Consider the following 16,456-nt stretch of genomic DNA (forward strand, 5'->3'; position numbering starts at 1 on the left):
ACCTTTAACACCCACCTTAAAATACACCTGCTTAACGAAGCATATGAGTAGCTCCGTGGCTGATACTTTTCACCTCATACATAAAGCTTGGCCCCCTGCAGACACACTTACCAGAACGCCCTCCTACTGTCTCTGTACGTTCTTCCTACCTACCAATTAGATTGTAAGCTCTTCGCAGGGACTAATTTTTGTAAATGTTACTTCTATGTCTGAAGCGCTTCTTCCCATTGTGTTATTTGTATTTGATTGTCACGTGTATTACTGCTCTGAACCGCTATGTACATTAATGGCTGTAGAGGGAGAGGGGGATGGCCCGGTATTAAAGGGGTTGCACCCCATGTGACCACCCCCTGACCTCACCAGGGAGGCAAGGGGTTAACTGGACTGCGGTCCAGGAATGTGGTTTTTACCTTGCTGCAACATCCAAATGTGTATTCCCCTGTTATAATGTATTGTCACCATTTCAGTGTCTGCACCACACCCACACTGGGATCCGTTCGGGAGGAGAAGGGTTAATATTTAGGAAGTGATTATAGCCCTTTGTTCCATGTTCCCGCCTTTTCAGGCTCCATTTTGCAGTTTCCCATTGGTCGCCATTGCAGCTCCATTGAAACCTATGGCGAATCCGGCGGTTTGGGCCCGTTTCCATCGAAGACCAGCAGGTGGCGCCCGAGAGGAGGAGCGCGGTTCCCATTGTAAGTCAATGGAGCCATTCATTTCAATGGGGATTCCTCCACGCCGACCTCCAGGAACGGGTTGGCAGCCATCTAAACCGCAAACCGCAGAAGCGGATACAATGTCTGAAAAAGAAATTTTATCACACTAGTTCAAGGTCAAGCACAATTGGCGTGGAAAACCTAGGCTCAAGGGCACCCAGGAATAAAATTCTTTTTGCCCCTAGATCCTAGGAACTCCCACACTCGACCACCACCGGGTCCGAGAATCAAGGACCCCCGTAAAGGGTCAGCTCGCCAAGAGGGTCGCGCCATTGACTCCAATGGCGGAGGGAAGAGCAGCGCGAGAAAACGGCTAAGTCCGAAAGCCTAAAATGTGGAAGCCCATATCTCCGGTTCTGAGAAGACCAGAGGGCTGGGATTTGGGTCACATGTAGTCACTGTTCCGGCATGACTGCATGGCCATTTCCAGCCCTCTCCGACCAACCAGACGGAGTATGGGCCAATGTAAATAATTGTGATTTTCCCCATAGACTTCAATGGCGGCGTTACGCCATTGAAAGACTATGGTGGAGGAGCCCTATAGACTTCAATGGCGGAGTTGCTCCATTGGAAGCCTATAGCGGCGGAGCCCGTTGATTTCAATGGGAAAGAGTGAAAAGCAGAGATTCATTTTTAGAGCGGAGAATCTTGCATTAAAGTAATAAGGGTTTTAAATTGTATTTGTGTATCTCCAGCTCGGAAGGTCGCAGCGAGCTGAAACTTGGCCACCATGGAGAGTCACCTCCGGCATGAGGGACTGGCAAGTTTCAGCCCGCTCGGCCCAGCCGAACGGATTATTTTAATAGGTCTTAATATTAAAAACTGTATTGGATTTCGAAGCGGGGACAAAAGCCCGCGAAGGTTTCTGAATCTGGTTAATGTAAATGCTCAGGGGAGCGACCTATTGTCTACAACAGACCCCCTGATCAAAGGCTCAGCCACCCTAGCTGTATACATTAGGGCGGAGAAATGCAGGGCTTGAGTGGTCTGTAAGTGCTATAATTCACACCTACAGACAAAGGGTTTCCTGACCAGATCCAGGTCTGGTAGATAGGCCGGCGCCCTGATTTTTGTGTGGGGCTAAAGAAATGAGACCCCCAGGGCCAGAAGTATGCATGTGCCAACTAGCTGGGGGGGGGGGGGGGCATGGGTTATCAATGTTCCCAGGTTAGAGATTGGGTGCAGGTAATTGTTCTCCAATGGCCTGCACTCAATGATAGGTATAGGACTGGAATTACATATAACCTGGTGTCAGCCCTATACCCTTTGTCTTCATTTTACCAAGTACTTGATGCCTGATTGCTGTTGAATTGCTAATCCTGTTTTCCTGATTACTTCTTCATTCCAATCCCTAAGTAAGTGTATTTCTTGTCTGTTATTTGTACTATCCTGTGTGTTCACCTTCTTTAAGGAATAAATTCTCTTTATTATATCTAAGTCGTGTTCAGTTCAACCCAGTTATTTGGTGTATATTATATCCTATCACAAGTTACTGTGACAATGGCGCTATATAAATAAAGACATACAGGCATACCCCGCATTAACATACGCAATGGGACCGGAGCATGTATGTAAAGCGAAAATGTACTTAAAGTGAAGCACTACCTTTTTCTCACTTATCGATGCATGTACTGTACTGCAATCGTCATATACGTGCATAACTGATGTAAATAAGGCATTTGTAACAGGCTCTATAGTCTCCCCGCTTGCGCACAGCTTCGGTACTGGTAGGGAGCTGGTATTGCTGTTCAGGACGTGCTAACAGGCGCATGCGTGAGCTGCTGTTTGCCTATTGGGCTCTATGTACTTAAAGTGAGTGTCCTTAAACCGGGGTATGCCTGTACATACATACGACTGATTAAGCCATCTGTGTTGAAGCGGGAATATACTGAAAACCGGACCTGTTGGTGGCTGTTAAGGATTGGAGTTGGCCTCTCTTGGGTGAATATATTGTGTTTGTTGCATCACTGTCCATCCTTTTTATTTCTGCAAAGTTTTAGTTACCAAATAAAATGCAGAGCCATTTATCTGAAGCAGCTCCGGCTGTTGGCCTCATATACGGTAATCATTTTGTGTGGATGCTCTCAAGTGAAGGGGCATTATTTAACGATGGTGGTAACAGGAGAATGGGAGAGAGCCCCCTAATATTGTGCTGAACCATGAGTAACGTGATTATGACACGGTGTCTGAGTGAGGCTACTTTGTTTTTCATTTTGATACTATATTGTTATGAATAAAAGAAATGATTTCACCGTTAAAGCAGCAAAACCGGTGTCCCAGGTACTTCTAGTGTTCTGTGCCGGGGTCCCCTCTCTGTCCCGGGGAAACAAAATGGCTACCAAATCTAGGTAGGCTACATCATCTGCTTCCTCCTGATCTATTTCCCGGTAACCCAGGAGTAATTAAAGGACAATCCGCGGTATTGCGCCTGAATCGGCAATATCTCCTTTTAAAGTCAAAGGCAGGTATGGTTGAATAGGACGCGGCACAGTGGATCACGCTTTGATGACTCCGGGGCAATGTCTCTGGAGGGAACGTCGCACTCACTGTGAACATTAGGCTCATGTATGTATAACTGTATTTATATAGCACCAGCCGTGTGCACAGCACTTTACATTACAATACAGGGAAATTAATGTACAAACCGTAGGAATAAGAGCAGCAAATAAAAGATCACTGAAGGCTGATGGATTTACTGTCCGTAACAGTCCTGGTGAAGTTTAGATGTTGCAGGCTGTCGTATCTTTTAATAATAGACCAATGAGTACTTGACATGAATGTGATCACGTGCTTTCCCAGCAGATCACATGAACAGGAAGCCTGGAGAGGTTCCAGAATCTTTGCAAACATCATGACACTAATGCGTGATTGTATTTATATAGCGCCAGCTGTGAGCAGCGCTTCACAACATTTACAGTAGAAGGTAAATAAATGACCAACAAGAAGCGCAGCAGGGAAATGACAACATAAGGCAAAGTGAGACCCTGCGTCAAAGAGCTTACAATCTAAACACAAACTTGTGTTTTCATAGACTTCAATGAGCGGGGGAGGGGTCCCCATTCTTAACACCGACAATGTCGCATTTCAAATCTCTTCCCATATTTTATTTATTTATAAAATGTGTTACCAGGAAGTGATACATTGAGCGTTAGCTCTCGTTTTCACGTATGTCCTGGGCATAGTTATACAAATATATAGTTACATAAGTGAACAGGGTTATACATTATATCCAAGACATAGCATGCACAGTTAAAGATTATATATGTTATAGGCGTATATAACAGTTACAGACCAGATTAAAATGTGAGACAGCTTTAGTTTTGAAATTACTTGGGCTGCAGCTGCCGCCGAGCGCGCTCATGCTTGAGAGCGGTGACGTCACCAACTCTCCAAGCATGAGCGCCGGCTGTCCTGCATCATTTTGCAGGCGTGAGCTGGTGGGGCGTGGATCGGGGCTATTTCTGTGTGTAATGTGTGTGTGTGGCTGTGTGTGTGGCTGTGTGTGTGGCTGTGTGCATTGACTGCTGCTGTGTGCGCTTCAAAATCAATTTTCTTTGTCTCCCCAAGTGCCGAGCTTGGGATAACATATGTGTACGAGCGCGTGTCGCGTGAGCGTGGCTGTGCAGATTCCCATTCACGGAAGTAAACGCACCAAGCGCACTCAGCAGCAGCGTGGACGCAGCCTTAGGCTGAGTCCATGGTATCGGAGACCGCGTGGGGCGCGATCAGATTGCCTTAAGGCATTGATCGCGCCCATAGACCGCGCGAGCGCACGTTGCGCAAGAAATCAGTTGAAACTGATTTCTTGGTGCAACACACAGGTTACGTGAGCGGTTCGCCCAATGAGGGCGAACCAGGTCCATGACGCCCCTAGGCACGCCCCCCACGGCGCGTCTACCTTCGACAGGAAAAGCACCCGCGAGACGTCACAGCCTCCGCACGCCTCAGTGCGGGTGAAGGCACCATGGCCCGGGCCTTAGGCTGCGGCCAGGCGGGGAGCGCGCGCGCTGGTGCTCGTGCATGGCGATGTCACTCGCTTTGCTGGGCGCTTTGTGGCCAGCTAGTTGTGCGCGCGGGGGGGGGGGGAAGGTGGCCATGACATCACGGAGCTAGTTCGCCCTCATTGGGCGAACCGCTCACGTGACGCGCCAGCGAGCGGCATAATCAAATTTGCTTGCCTCTGCAAGCAGCTAAGCGCCGTGCTTGCAAAGGCGCTCGCTCACGCTGGCCACACACATTGCAGCAAAGTGTTTCATTGCGTCCAGTGCGAGCACACGCGATACTTTGCTGAACCTTGGGACCATGAACAGTCTTTTGGAGTCAGATCTCAGATGACAAGTGCTGCGTGTGGTAGGGGTGAGGGGCTTGTGCAGATAGGCGGGTAGCTTGCCCAGAAAGTATTTGAAGGCGAGACAGGTGAGATGAACTTTGCGCCTGGACTCAAGTGATGACCAATCGAGTTCTTTGAGCATTTCGCAGTGATGTGTGTTGTAGTTGCATTGGAGAACAAAACGGCACATTGAGTTGTAGAAGGTATCAAGTTTGCTAAGGTGGGTTTGGGGTGCCGTATACTATGTCCCCATATTTTCTCCTCCACCTTCCCCGGGAATCCCAAAACTCCTACCCCACATACCCGAGCCCCCACCCATACACCACATACCCCACCCCACATACTCCACCCCTACCCCACATATCCCTGCGCCCCCATCCCTACCCCACATACCCATGAGCCCACACACCCCTACCCCACACACCCCTACCCCACACACCCCCACCCCACACACCCCTACCCCACACACCCCTACCCCACACATACCCCTGAGGGGGCGTGGCCTGACACTAAGTAACACACACTGAGTGACAGGGAGCCGGGGGAGGCTTCGCCTACCAATCAGGTTTTTAAGTATGCCCTGCCGGGACGTCACCCTCCCCAGCAACAGCCTCCCGCGGTCCGGACCAATCCGTAAATTGTCTCAGGTCAGCGGCGAGCCAATCAGCGGCCGCAGCGGCTGTGGTGGGGGGGTGCAGTGAGCGCGCGCCCCCTCCTTCCTCTCCTCCGGCCGACAAGATGGCGGTACTGCTTTGTTTCCCCGTTCTCTGCCGCCGCCGAGTAACGGAGCTTTGACCCGGGGGGCGGCGGGCACAGCGCGGGGCGTGGGGGCGGAGGGTGACAGTGTGGGTCGGGTGGGCGGGTAACCGAGGGAGCGCGGTGTCCGCCTCAGTGTAACGCGCGCGGGGGGGGGGAGAGCTCAGGCGCCATCACCGCCGGGTGAGGAGGGATCTCCACACCCGCCGCCAACCTCCTCTCTCTCTCTCTCCCTCACACACGCAGGCTTCTCGGAGAATGGCCGGGCGCCGGTGAGAGAGGCCGAGCGGCGGGAGAGACATGACAGCGGAGCCCATGAGGTAGGCCGCAAAGCCTGAGCGCGCGTAACCCCCGGCCGGGGGGCGACACTGTTATTATCCATACTCTGTTTTTATACACAGTGTACTGTATATGTATTCTGTGCATGGGGTAGAGGGTGCGACACTGTTATTATTCATAGTATGTGTGTGTATATATACATCTATATCTCTCTCTATATATATCCTGTGCATGAGGGGGGCAGTAAGGTGCTGATGGCATGGGTGTTACTGGTAATGTGGTCAGCATGGCTGAGGTTATTGGTGATATTATACTTTTGTAGATGCCAGAAGTAATATTATTGTAATAAGTATATTATAATTGGTATTAGTATGTGTTATTACCTCCCTACAAGAAATAAGGTGGTGTTTATGGCTGAGACATTAGTTGTTTATACCTCATGGATGCTAGCAGTAGTAAGGTGGTGATTATAGTTGTTGCGATGGGTTTTATTTGGTGGTCATTGTGAATGTTGCATTTTAAATTTTTTCTTTGCAATAAACGAGTAACTTGGTATACTTGTAGTGGTCCCTATGAGAACTAGCGGTTACATTGCGCCTCCAAGCCATTCCTAAATTGTTTGGGCTTGAAACTTAGACATTCACTGTAAACAGTGATTTAAAAACCTGTATGCTCCAAATGTGAGCCATGGGGAGTTGTATTTATTAACAAATCCCCCTTTTAAAAATGGTAAAAATGAAGGTTGTGCATAAAATTAAGTATAGGTACACGGGCTTTGTAAATGATAAACGAGTTACACTGTTCCTCTTAAAGTTTTTGTTGCACAGGTAAGAATGGGACATGTATGTACTTAACGCGGGGAGTAGGGTGCGAAATGTGAACAAGGGCCTCAAGTAAAGGGAAATATTGTGTGAGGTGGCACTGTTCCGAAGAACTTACAGTCCACACAAAGTACATAGTGAAGCTATAAGACAAGGCCGTTCACCAACATCCTGCACAGCTGTGATGGCTTATCTGCATTATTTGGACATTATTATTATTATTATTATTATTATTATCATGTATTTATATGGCATTACAGGAGGGACTGTGACGTTAAATGTAAAACCGTTCATTTACTGTCCAACTTGTTGTAGCTCCTCTTGTGTTATTTCTTGCATTGGAGTTTGGAGATTCTTGTGTTTTGTTTTATCGGGGCGAGAAAATTATGCATTATTTTTGTTTCCCTGGTTAACAGTCATTTCTAAGTGTCTTTCAATGAGGTTACCTAGGAGCCCTTGCGTTCGTTCCCCTGGCATCCCTAAAGGGTTCCTTGCTATTTTCATGTCATTTGAAAACTGAGATTAGATGCATTGTAAATTCTTCTGTATTTGGTACAGATGCGGAATTAGAGAGGTTTGGGGTTCCTTATAAAGGATCTGATCTCGGACGCTATTAGAGGGTTGGGGTTCCTCAGAATATCACAATATAATTATAGGGTTACTTAACCAAAAAAAGGTTAGAAACCACTGATTTATAAGGTGGCAACAAGTTATGCAGTTAATTATAATGGGTGCGAAAAGCAATGCATTATAGTGGGTGCGAAAAGCAATGAACTATAGTGGGTGCGAAAAGCAATGAACTATCCAAAAATATTCCAGCAACATCTACTCCAGTACAATGGGTAAGAAGCTCCCAGAATCAACGTTCAAAAGGAGAGGTGGCCAGTATGTGCCTTTTCTTTCCCTCCAGAAATATTGGTGGGGCATCATGGAGTTGGAGTGGATCTTTTTATAGTAATTAAAAGTTTTAAGCACAGATTAATATCCCAAATTTTTTTGAGCCGTGCCAACATTTTGAACTTGTATTTGGTGTTTCTCATCATCGCAGGCAGCTGGCAATAGTGAATCTCCACCCAGATGTGTGTTCAAGCTTCTTTCTGGAAGAAGTTGTTTGCATAATACTGGCAGTTATCAGAGCACTCTTATAGTAGAATTGTGAATATTTGATGACCGAGCCACAGGAAAAGAAAGGAATTTCCCACAGGGGTTAATTTGTTGCTGGGACAATCCTCATAATTTCCCCGTTTGTGTTGTGTATGTGTCTGTATTGTATGTGTATTAAATGTATGTAGTATATATGCACCATTCCCTGGTAACCTTTTATATAGATAACAAAACATTAAAATGGCTATAGTGGGTTTATATTTAGATATTTTTGTCACATCGCTGTTTTGTCCTATTCCACTCCCCCCGCAAGTTACCTTACTGCCTGGGCTGCTTTTGCATTTCAATAGAGCATAATAGCCTTGTATGTCTCCAGTATTAATTTTCACACCAGGCTACCTGTTTCTACCTTATCTTATTTCCCACTTCCTCTCAACATCCATTGTAACCAGATATCCCACTTCTATACACTGTACATAATATTTTTGTCTCTGTATTTCCGTCATACCTGATGAAGGGACCCTGAGATGTCTGACATTTTGTAACATATCAGCCAACTACTTGGTGGTCCAATAAAAGGGATCATACCACCTACTCCCTCTCTTTGTTACTCTCCTCAAGGCATTCTGGGTTGCACACCTGTTTTCTCTCCTAAGAGGGGGTTGAAAAGAGGAGGGGGAATAGTGAGAATAAAGACGCTTTGTATGGATCTAGTTGGAATCCTGTAAATCTGCATGCGTTTTGTACACTTGTTTTATTTACATTATGGACATCTCGGCATGTCCCTACATTCGAACAGCATATATTGTGAGATTACTGGATGATTTTAGCAGTAGCTTAAAACAGTGTTCTTTCTAAAGCATGCAATATAATGCTGGCATTCATTTATATATTAGTTTTTTTTTTCTGTGTAGGGATGAGGGCTCTAATGGGGTTAGATCTGCCTGTGTGGGCTGAGACACACGCACAATTTTAGTCAAAATATTTAACCCATATAGTTCATAGGGTTCAGCAAGAAGGTATTTTGTATAAACTATTTTTATTTTCAGATGATTTCTTCAAAAATGCAAATTCTGTCAGGCAGACTAAAATGATTAGACACAAGTGGGACCTGCAGAATAAGCTTACAGTGCTATAAAGTGCAATCTAATCTGCATCATGTAAATCTCAATTGGTGTATCCATCTTTTATGCATTTATAGGGTGCCGGCGTTTTAGTATTCCTTCGTCTCCTAGAAGCCAAACTGTCTGGATGCAATTGTAAACTTGGTAAAATGGTGTATGAATATAATTGCAACCTTTCCTGCACATTTTTTTTTATTTATAAAATGTTTTACCAGGAAGTGATACATTGAGTACAGTAAGCGCGACGCAACGTCTTGGTCGCGATAGCTGGAAGTCACTTCAATTTGATTTTTCCAGCGACTGCAGCCTGACGTCGCCGGCACTATAAGCGTAGCCTTACCTCTTGTTTTCGCGTATGTCCTGGGCATAGTGTTATGATGACAAACAATACATGGTTACAAATACAGTTGCATAAATGAACAGGGTATACATTATATACAAGACATAGCATGCACAGTTACATACGCCTATAATATATATTATCTGTAACAGTTACAGACCAGATAAAAATGTGAGACAGCCTTAGTTTTGAAAGAACATAGACTGGTGGCAGCTGTGAGAGTCTCCGGTAGATTGTTCCAGTTTTGGGGGGCACGGTAAGAGGAGGAGGAGCGGCCGGATACTTTGCTGAACTTTGGGACCATGAACAGTCTTTTGGAGTCGGATCTCAGATAAGTGCTGCATGTGTTAGGGGTGATGAGCTTTTTCAGATATACGAGCATAACTCGTGTAAATATGTACCTTTTTATCCTCTCAAAGTTAGGTCTCTTTCTCTAACCTCGTCCTTCCTTTCTTTGCCCCAACTAAATGTTTCCAACTCTCACCTTGCTCCGAGAAGAGAGAACTGGAGTCAGTACTTTGTTTATTTGAGTAAATCTAACCTTCATTTAAAAAAAGCTACACCATTCCACTTTCAATTACACATGCCTTTTTCTCTGTTTGCAAATGTTACTCCTCCGATCTTTTTAACTAGGTTCTTGTAATAAGGACATTATGGTACATAACACTTTTTGGGCGATATTAAGATTTACATGTTCCCCTCTTTAAACACCTGGTTAAAAAAGAAAAAACCTGTTTGCATGCCTTGTAAAGTTCTGTATACTGTGATTCTTCAGACGTGCATGGATATAACTACTTTCCACGGTATATTGTAATAGTTAGACCGTGTACGGGTTTGTGTCAGAAATATGATATTGAAGAGATATATCCAGTTTTTATATGGGAACATGTACTTGGAGTTTATTTTTACTTGAACAGAAAATAAGAAATACAGATTGTTCTTAAGCAAAGACAAATGCAATCACAGGTGAGAATTCACCTTGGCGATGACCTGACCGGGAGGAGGAAGAGGGGGGTTTCAAGGACAAGTCTGTCACCTATAGGACAAGAAGCATGTTTTAAGAAATGGCCGTTTAAGTGTGATCTTTCGTGAAGACATGAGACGAGACAAGGGCACACTGGTCTAATGGTGTGGTGTTTGTATTTATGTAGTGCCACTGACGTATGTACACTGCTTTATATAATTGCAAAGACAGTACAGTGAGACAATACAGTGTCTGAAGAGGGAGAAAGCTTTAACCTTAACCTGGTGCAAGGCTGGACAGTTATTATTAGGGCCGTGGAGGAAGCTAATATATTGCAGAGACTGCATACCCACAGGGGAACAGAAGGACCACAACAAAGAATAAAGAAACAGCTGAGCAGACTAGAAGAAAACTGCAAAAGGAAAAAAAAAAAGCCAGGAGCAAGAACAAAGAAGAATATATTGACTAGTTTGTATTCTAAAATATAGGGAACATATTTAAGATAAAAGTTCAGGACAGGTAAAAAAAAAAAAAAAGAAACTTTCTGTAAAAGTAAGAAGTTCAGACCCAAGCCGAAGGTCAGAACTCAGATTTCATACCAGACGCAAAGAAAAAGCAAGATTTAGCTGATGTGTGGGTGGTAACAAATGTTCATGGAAAATTAACATTATATGGAGTTTACATTTGATCTAAATTGCCCAAGTGGGTGGTTTGGGGTTTCCTAGTTACAAAGATCTTTAGGTCTCCATTTTATACCTGATGTGTTTGAATTATCTCTCCTTGCGGGAGCACACTATGGTCCTTTTTGTATGTATATCTCTATATAGCACACACAGTTAACTTGGCGCTTTACAAGAGACAATACAGGGAATTATAATTCTATATTGGCATAAATCGCCAGAAGGGATAGATGCACAAAGCTTGCTCTGAAGGGGGTTAACACTAAAACAAGTGAAAGGCTTTTATATGAAGTTCTTTATAGCTTTCAATTTGGCATAATTTGCGTTTTTCGGTTTGTAACGGTGGAGGATTTTTGTAACTTTCCACCCACTTAACCTATTTAAGATGTGGTTGAAACCTCTCCCAGCTTCACATTGCAAAGCCAGTATAACCAGCGTCACACCGATAAGGCCCAAAAGGTCAAAATAGCTGTCTGTGAGTAGGGTTACTGGCTTTGCACTCCTTTAACCCAGGCTGTGCTGAAAAATTGTGGAATGTGGCAGGCATAAGCTTATAGGGGTCCATGTTAAAATGGATTTGAAGCAAAAGGTGACACTGCTCATTTGCATGTCATTACCCAGAATGCCTTGCTGCAGTGGAAGCACTGTGTGCTGAGAGATAATGGTGAAAGGCGGCGTTGCAGATCTGCGAGACGTGAATGTGCTCCCACGGGGTATTTTCATTTGCTGTAATTTTATAAAAAACCTTTTTCTTTGCTCTGCTCCTCCTATTGCAGCATTTATGGATTACAGCACACAGGAAGTAACATTATTGGCCCTGCCGGTTCCCTCCCAGCGTGACAGTGTTAGCCCCGTCCCTTTCACACGTGGCTGCTTCATAACAATGGCCGCTTCTCCTATTGGTGCGTTGTGTAAGTCGTGCTGCACCGCGCCAGCGGGAGGAAGACCGTGGCCTGCGTCTGTAGCTGTTGTTTTTCACCAGGTCATTAATCCAGTCCTCCTTTTTTGTTTATCGTACACCAAGTTTGTAAAGCTTATTCATGCTGTGAAAACCCAACGGTTTGTAATCACATTCTGTTAGCATCCAGCCCTCACTCCCACTCATCACGCGTTCAGTTTAACGAGGATGAATAGATTCTGGGTCGTAAAGTCTGAAATGTTTTCAATTTCACTAACTTTGCTTCCAAAGTGCTTTTTAATACAGAGGTGTAACAACTATAAAGGAGGTACTAATACAGGGGTGTACAGGTACTAATACAGGGGTGGCCAAACCCCATCCACAGGCGCCACTAATAAGTCATGCTTTAAGTAAAACAAACAATATCAAATAGTGGAGATGCTTAGTAAGGCGGCGATTTTGTGTTTCCAACGCCTGGGGATTTCTGCAGTAATGTCGTGTTCTGATGCACGTTTTGCCAACTTGCTTATTCTATTCCCTTAACCCACTCTCTGCAAGATGGGTTAAGTGCCAGAGACTAGCCCTGCATTGCAGCCACATTTTGGAACTAGAGGACATAAATACAGACCTGAATATATATTAAAAATATAAAAATTATTAATTAATAAAATATATTCTAAATATCAGTGTCTATTTGCAGATGAAGGTTGGTCAACAGTGCATACATGGATTTTTAGAACACTTCATAAATGATAATGTAACTGCCGCTCCTAGAACGCGAGCCCTCCACTTCCTGACTTCCTGGTATGCAAAACAAAAGATCTAGGCAAGGAGCGCAAGAATACAGAACACACTTAGGTCACACTAAATACAGTTTATTGCAATATGACACACGCATAACTACACAATATAAACCCGTATCAAAGTTTATCTGCTTAGAGCGCTGGGGTCCTCTGAGGTTCTGTGCGGCATGGCGTGTCCAGCCAGAAATGAAAACCACTGCCTGCACAGCTATGGATCCTCACCCAGGACAAATGCAGATCCTACGCGTTTCATAACTCTTGCTTCATCAGGGATAAACATGAAGAAGATTGTCTGTAGCGATGGTGTTGGTTTTCTGAAAGGGCTCTGGTCTGCAGTATGAAAGTGTATATATCTGTATATCCATTGCAACTTTTTGGACGGTTCTCTGCCTTAGTTTTTGTCACCTTTAAGTCTGCTTTTTAAAAAATAATTCATAAATGTCGCTTTTCAGACCGGATAAAATCCACTTTAAAAAAAAATAAATTATTTTTTATTTTTAACCACCAGAAATGAGTGCAGATACCAAAGCTAGACAACAGGGCTCATTTAGAGGCGGTGGTCCTTGGAACAGATTATTTAAAGTTCCATGAGTGCTTCAAGACTAGATTGAGATTCTTTCCTATTTAGAACAATCTGCCTGCAGTTTGAATGGAGGTGTGGAGGCATTTGACAGGTCTGTTTTTGTTGCGAGCTAAAGCCGTGTTGTAGGTGTGGCATGCTCAGCAATACAAGTTCTATGGATTCGCTGGTAATTGTCTTAAAGGAATTTGAAGTACTAGCAATGTTATATTTTTGGCATGACTAATATAAAGCACATGTCAAATATGTGATGGGTGTTTAGAGTATAGATGCGGGATAGCTAATTTTACTGTTTGTATGAATATGAAAGCTGTAATTTTCAGTGATTTTAACAGGACTAGTAAAATGAAAAAGGCATAATCTGCATTTCCACCAATTTCTCCTGCCCCCCCCACCTTAATTAGGTGGGAAGCCGGGGGTCTCTTAAACTGAACACTTTTAATTTCAACTCTGATGTCCCCCTGCTTCCTGAGATACTAATGTAGCCGTCCCAGTTGGGCACGCAATATGGCGGCTTGTCTCCTGCTGTAGTGGAACCAATAGGAAGCGGCAACCTCAGTTGTCTTGACTTAGTATTGACCCCCTATGACCTTTTGAACATGTAGCTTGAACGGAGTTTCAACTCTGGAGACCACTTGCTTCCCATACAGGATAAAAGTGAACTACAGGCATACCCCGGTTTAAGGACACTCACTTTAAGTACACTCAAATAAGTACATATCGCTCAATAGGCAAACGGCAGCTCGCGCATGCGCCTGTCAGCACGTCCTGAACAGCAATACCGGCTCCCTACCTGTACCGAAGCTGTGCGCAAGCAGGGAGACTATAGAGCCTGTTACACGTGTTATTTACATCAGTTATGCACTTATATGACAATTGCAGTACATACATGCTCCGGTCCCATTGCGTACGTTAATGCGGGGTATGCCTGTATACAGCTTTTTATCTGCAATTTAATAACACATTTTATATAAAGCATTACATGTAGCAAGATAGACCCAATCGGATAGGGAAACAGAATAAAAAAAACACTACATTATTCATTTTTGACAATGTGGATAGTCTCTGTGCTCTATTTTTATTACCTAGATTTTTCTCTTCTATCTGCACGTGGGAAAGACCATTCTTTGTAGTCTGCACTTGCTTCTGGTCTGTAGGTATATTGTAATGCAGAACACTTCTTTCAAATATCCGCCCAGTGGACTCATCAGGAAGTACACTTGTCTGCCATTTTGTTATCGAACAATGATTCAACTAGAAAGTGCCCATAAAATGTCCTCTTGGTTGTTGAGCAGTGACCAATGAGATGAGGTTCATGCAGCATGTACTAAAACATTGTTTCTAAACTTGTTTAGTGTGTCTTGGGAGAATATTATAAAGCTAAAACTTTCTCCAGTCCTACTTGTCCAATATAAAGAGACTTACTGAAGTTCCATTAATTGTAGACTTAAGCAGTTTTGTTTTTCAGTTGAGCACATTGTAATCATGCAAATGTGGTGATGCATTTTCAAGACAGTAAACTTGTACGTGTAAAAACATTTCAACCCACAGCATTTGTCAGTATATCTACATATAAGCTCATTGGTTACAGGCTTTATGGCTTTCAATAGACAGCAGTAAATGAAAGTATACAGTATGGCATTTAGGTGATTTCTAATTATAGAAACTTCTAGAGCAAAGACATACCGATCTTTAAATTTTATATGTATTTAATGGATATATATCCCATCTCTCAGCAGATGTGTTCCTCCAGTTGACCTTGTATTGTCTTTTATTGGTGGTCTGTATTCTGTACAACAATCACAAACCATAGACTTCCACAGGTTGTATGTCGTTCCTTCTTTCCTTTCCTAGAATTGTTCCCATTTTTTCCTGCTTTTTAATTTCCTGTGCAAAAATTATTTGAATAATTGCTTAATCCAGAAATCAGCATGTTGAGAGTTGTAATATTTTTGATATTTCAGTGAAAGCAAGTTGAATACATTGGTGCAGAAACTTCATGAATTTCTGGCTCACTCCTCGGAAGAATCGGAGGACACCAATTCTCCTACGAGACAGTCTGAGAACAAAAGTACAGGTAGGTCTGTGCTGTAACGGCCCGTGCTGTAACGGCCCTAAAATAAATGTCTATTTCCTTATTGCTGAAAAGTTTCTTGCATTTTCTTTCTATTCTAGCTAAATTGAAGTCTGTACATAGACTGCATCCAATGGAGAACAATGTGGAAGAGGTAATATTGGCATGGCAGAATGAATCATGCTGTCCCTTTCATTATCTTTTCAAATACTGTAGGTTTGCTTTCATTGTACCTTTTTTCTAAGTTGTTGCCCAGCTGCAGTGCTCCAGGGTCACCAACAGGTCAGGTTTTCAGGATATCACTGCTTCAGCACAGGTGGCTGTCGTTCACTGAGCCACTTATTGAAGTGAGGATATCATTAAAACCTGCCCTGCTGATGGCCTTTGAGGACTTGTTGGCCACCCGTGGTTTAAATGAGTCTTTGTGTAAGTAACACTTCTGTATGGATGGTTTACTAATTATTCATTGCACGTATTTATAACCATACAGGGCTGTTGTGTTGTATAGCTGTTGCTGCTTGTCAGTAATATTACTGAAACAACCGTGGCCCTGCAGGAAGGATTTGTTTTCAATTTTCTTTGTTTTCAATTTTTTTTTATTTCAATTTCCCTTGCAAAATTTGGTGTATATGGTTCCAAGGGACATGGTAATTGGTGTGTTAGTCTCTTGCTGTAGACCTGGAAGATGCAGTCTCTTCGGATCCCTGTAGACTTAGGCCCTGTTGAAACTTGTCTACTCGCCTTGTAGCTACATTCCCCGTTTGCTGTCTCATCCAGTTTTAAAGGCAAACTAGTACAAACATTGACACCTAGAGTGCCTAAAGACATTGGGAAACCATTTTTTTTTTGTGCCAAATATTGTGATGGTCTCCCTCTTCTCAATTATGGCAAGCCGTTTTAGGACATATATGTACCCTTATAGCGGAATCGTCTCTACCTTCTGACTTGTACAGAAGAGATGCAAATTGTTTTTCAGAGGTTCTGTTT

General features: G+C 43.6%; 1 protein-coding gene across 3 annotated transcripts in view; it reads left to right on the forward strand.

Annotated features, from left to right (window-relative positions):
- Positions 1 to 5,700: 5,700 nt before the first annotated feature.
- Positions 5,701 to 16,456, forward strand: part of ATRX (ATRX chromatin remodeler) — a 76,668-nt gene continuing 65,912 nt past the window's right edge. For all 3 annotated transcript variants that reach the window (XM_075573496.1, XM_075573497.1, XM_075573498.1), the window contains exons 1-4: positions 5,701 to 5,790; positions 6,049 to 6,122; positions 15,360 to 15,472; positions 15,571 to 15,623. In XM_075573496.1, coding sequence (XP_075429611.1) covers positions 6,103 to 6,122; positions 15,360 to 15,472; positions 15,571 to 15,623 — 186 coding nt within the window. In that variant the 5' untranslated portion in view covers positions 5,701 to 5,790; positions 6,049 to 6,102. The remainder of the gene's footprint in view (positions 5,791 to 6,048; positions 6,123 to 15,359; positions 15,473 to 15,570; positions 15,624 to 16,456) is intronic.

The sequence above is a fragment of the Ascaphus truei genome, chromosome 16, assembly GCF_040206685.1.
Source record: "Ascaphus truei isolate aAscTru1 chromosome 16, aAscTru1.hap1, whole genome shotgun sequence".
NCBI classification, from domain to species: domain Eukaryota; kingdom Metazoa; phylum Chordata; class Amphibia; order Anura; family Ascaphidae; genus Ascaphus; species Ascaphus truei.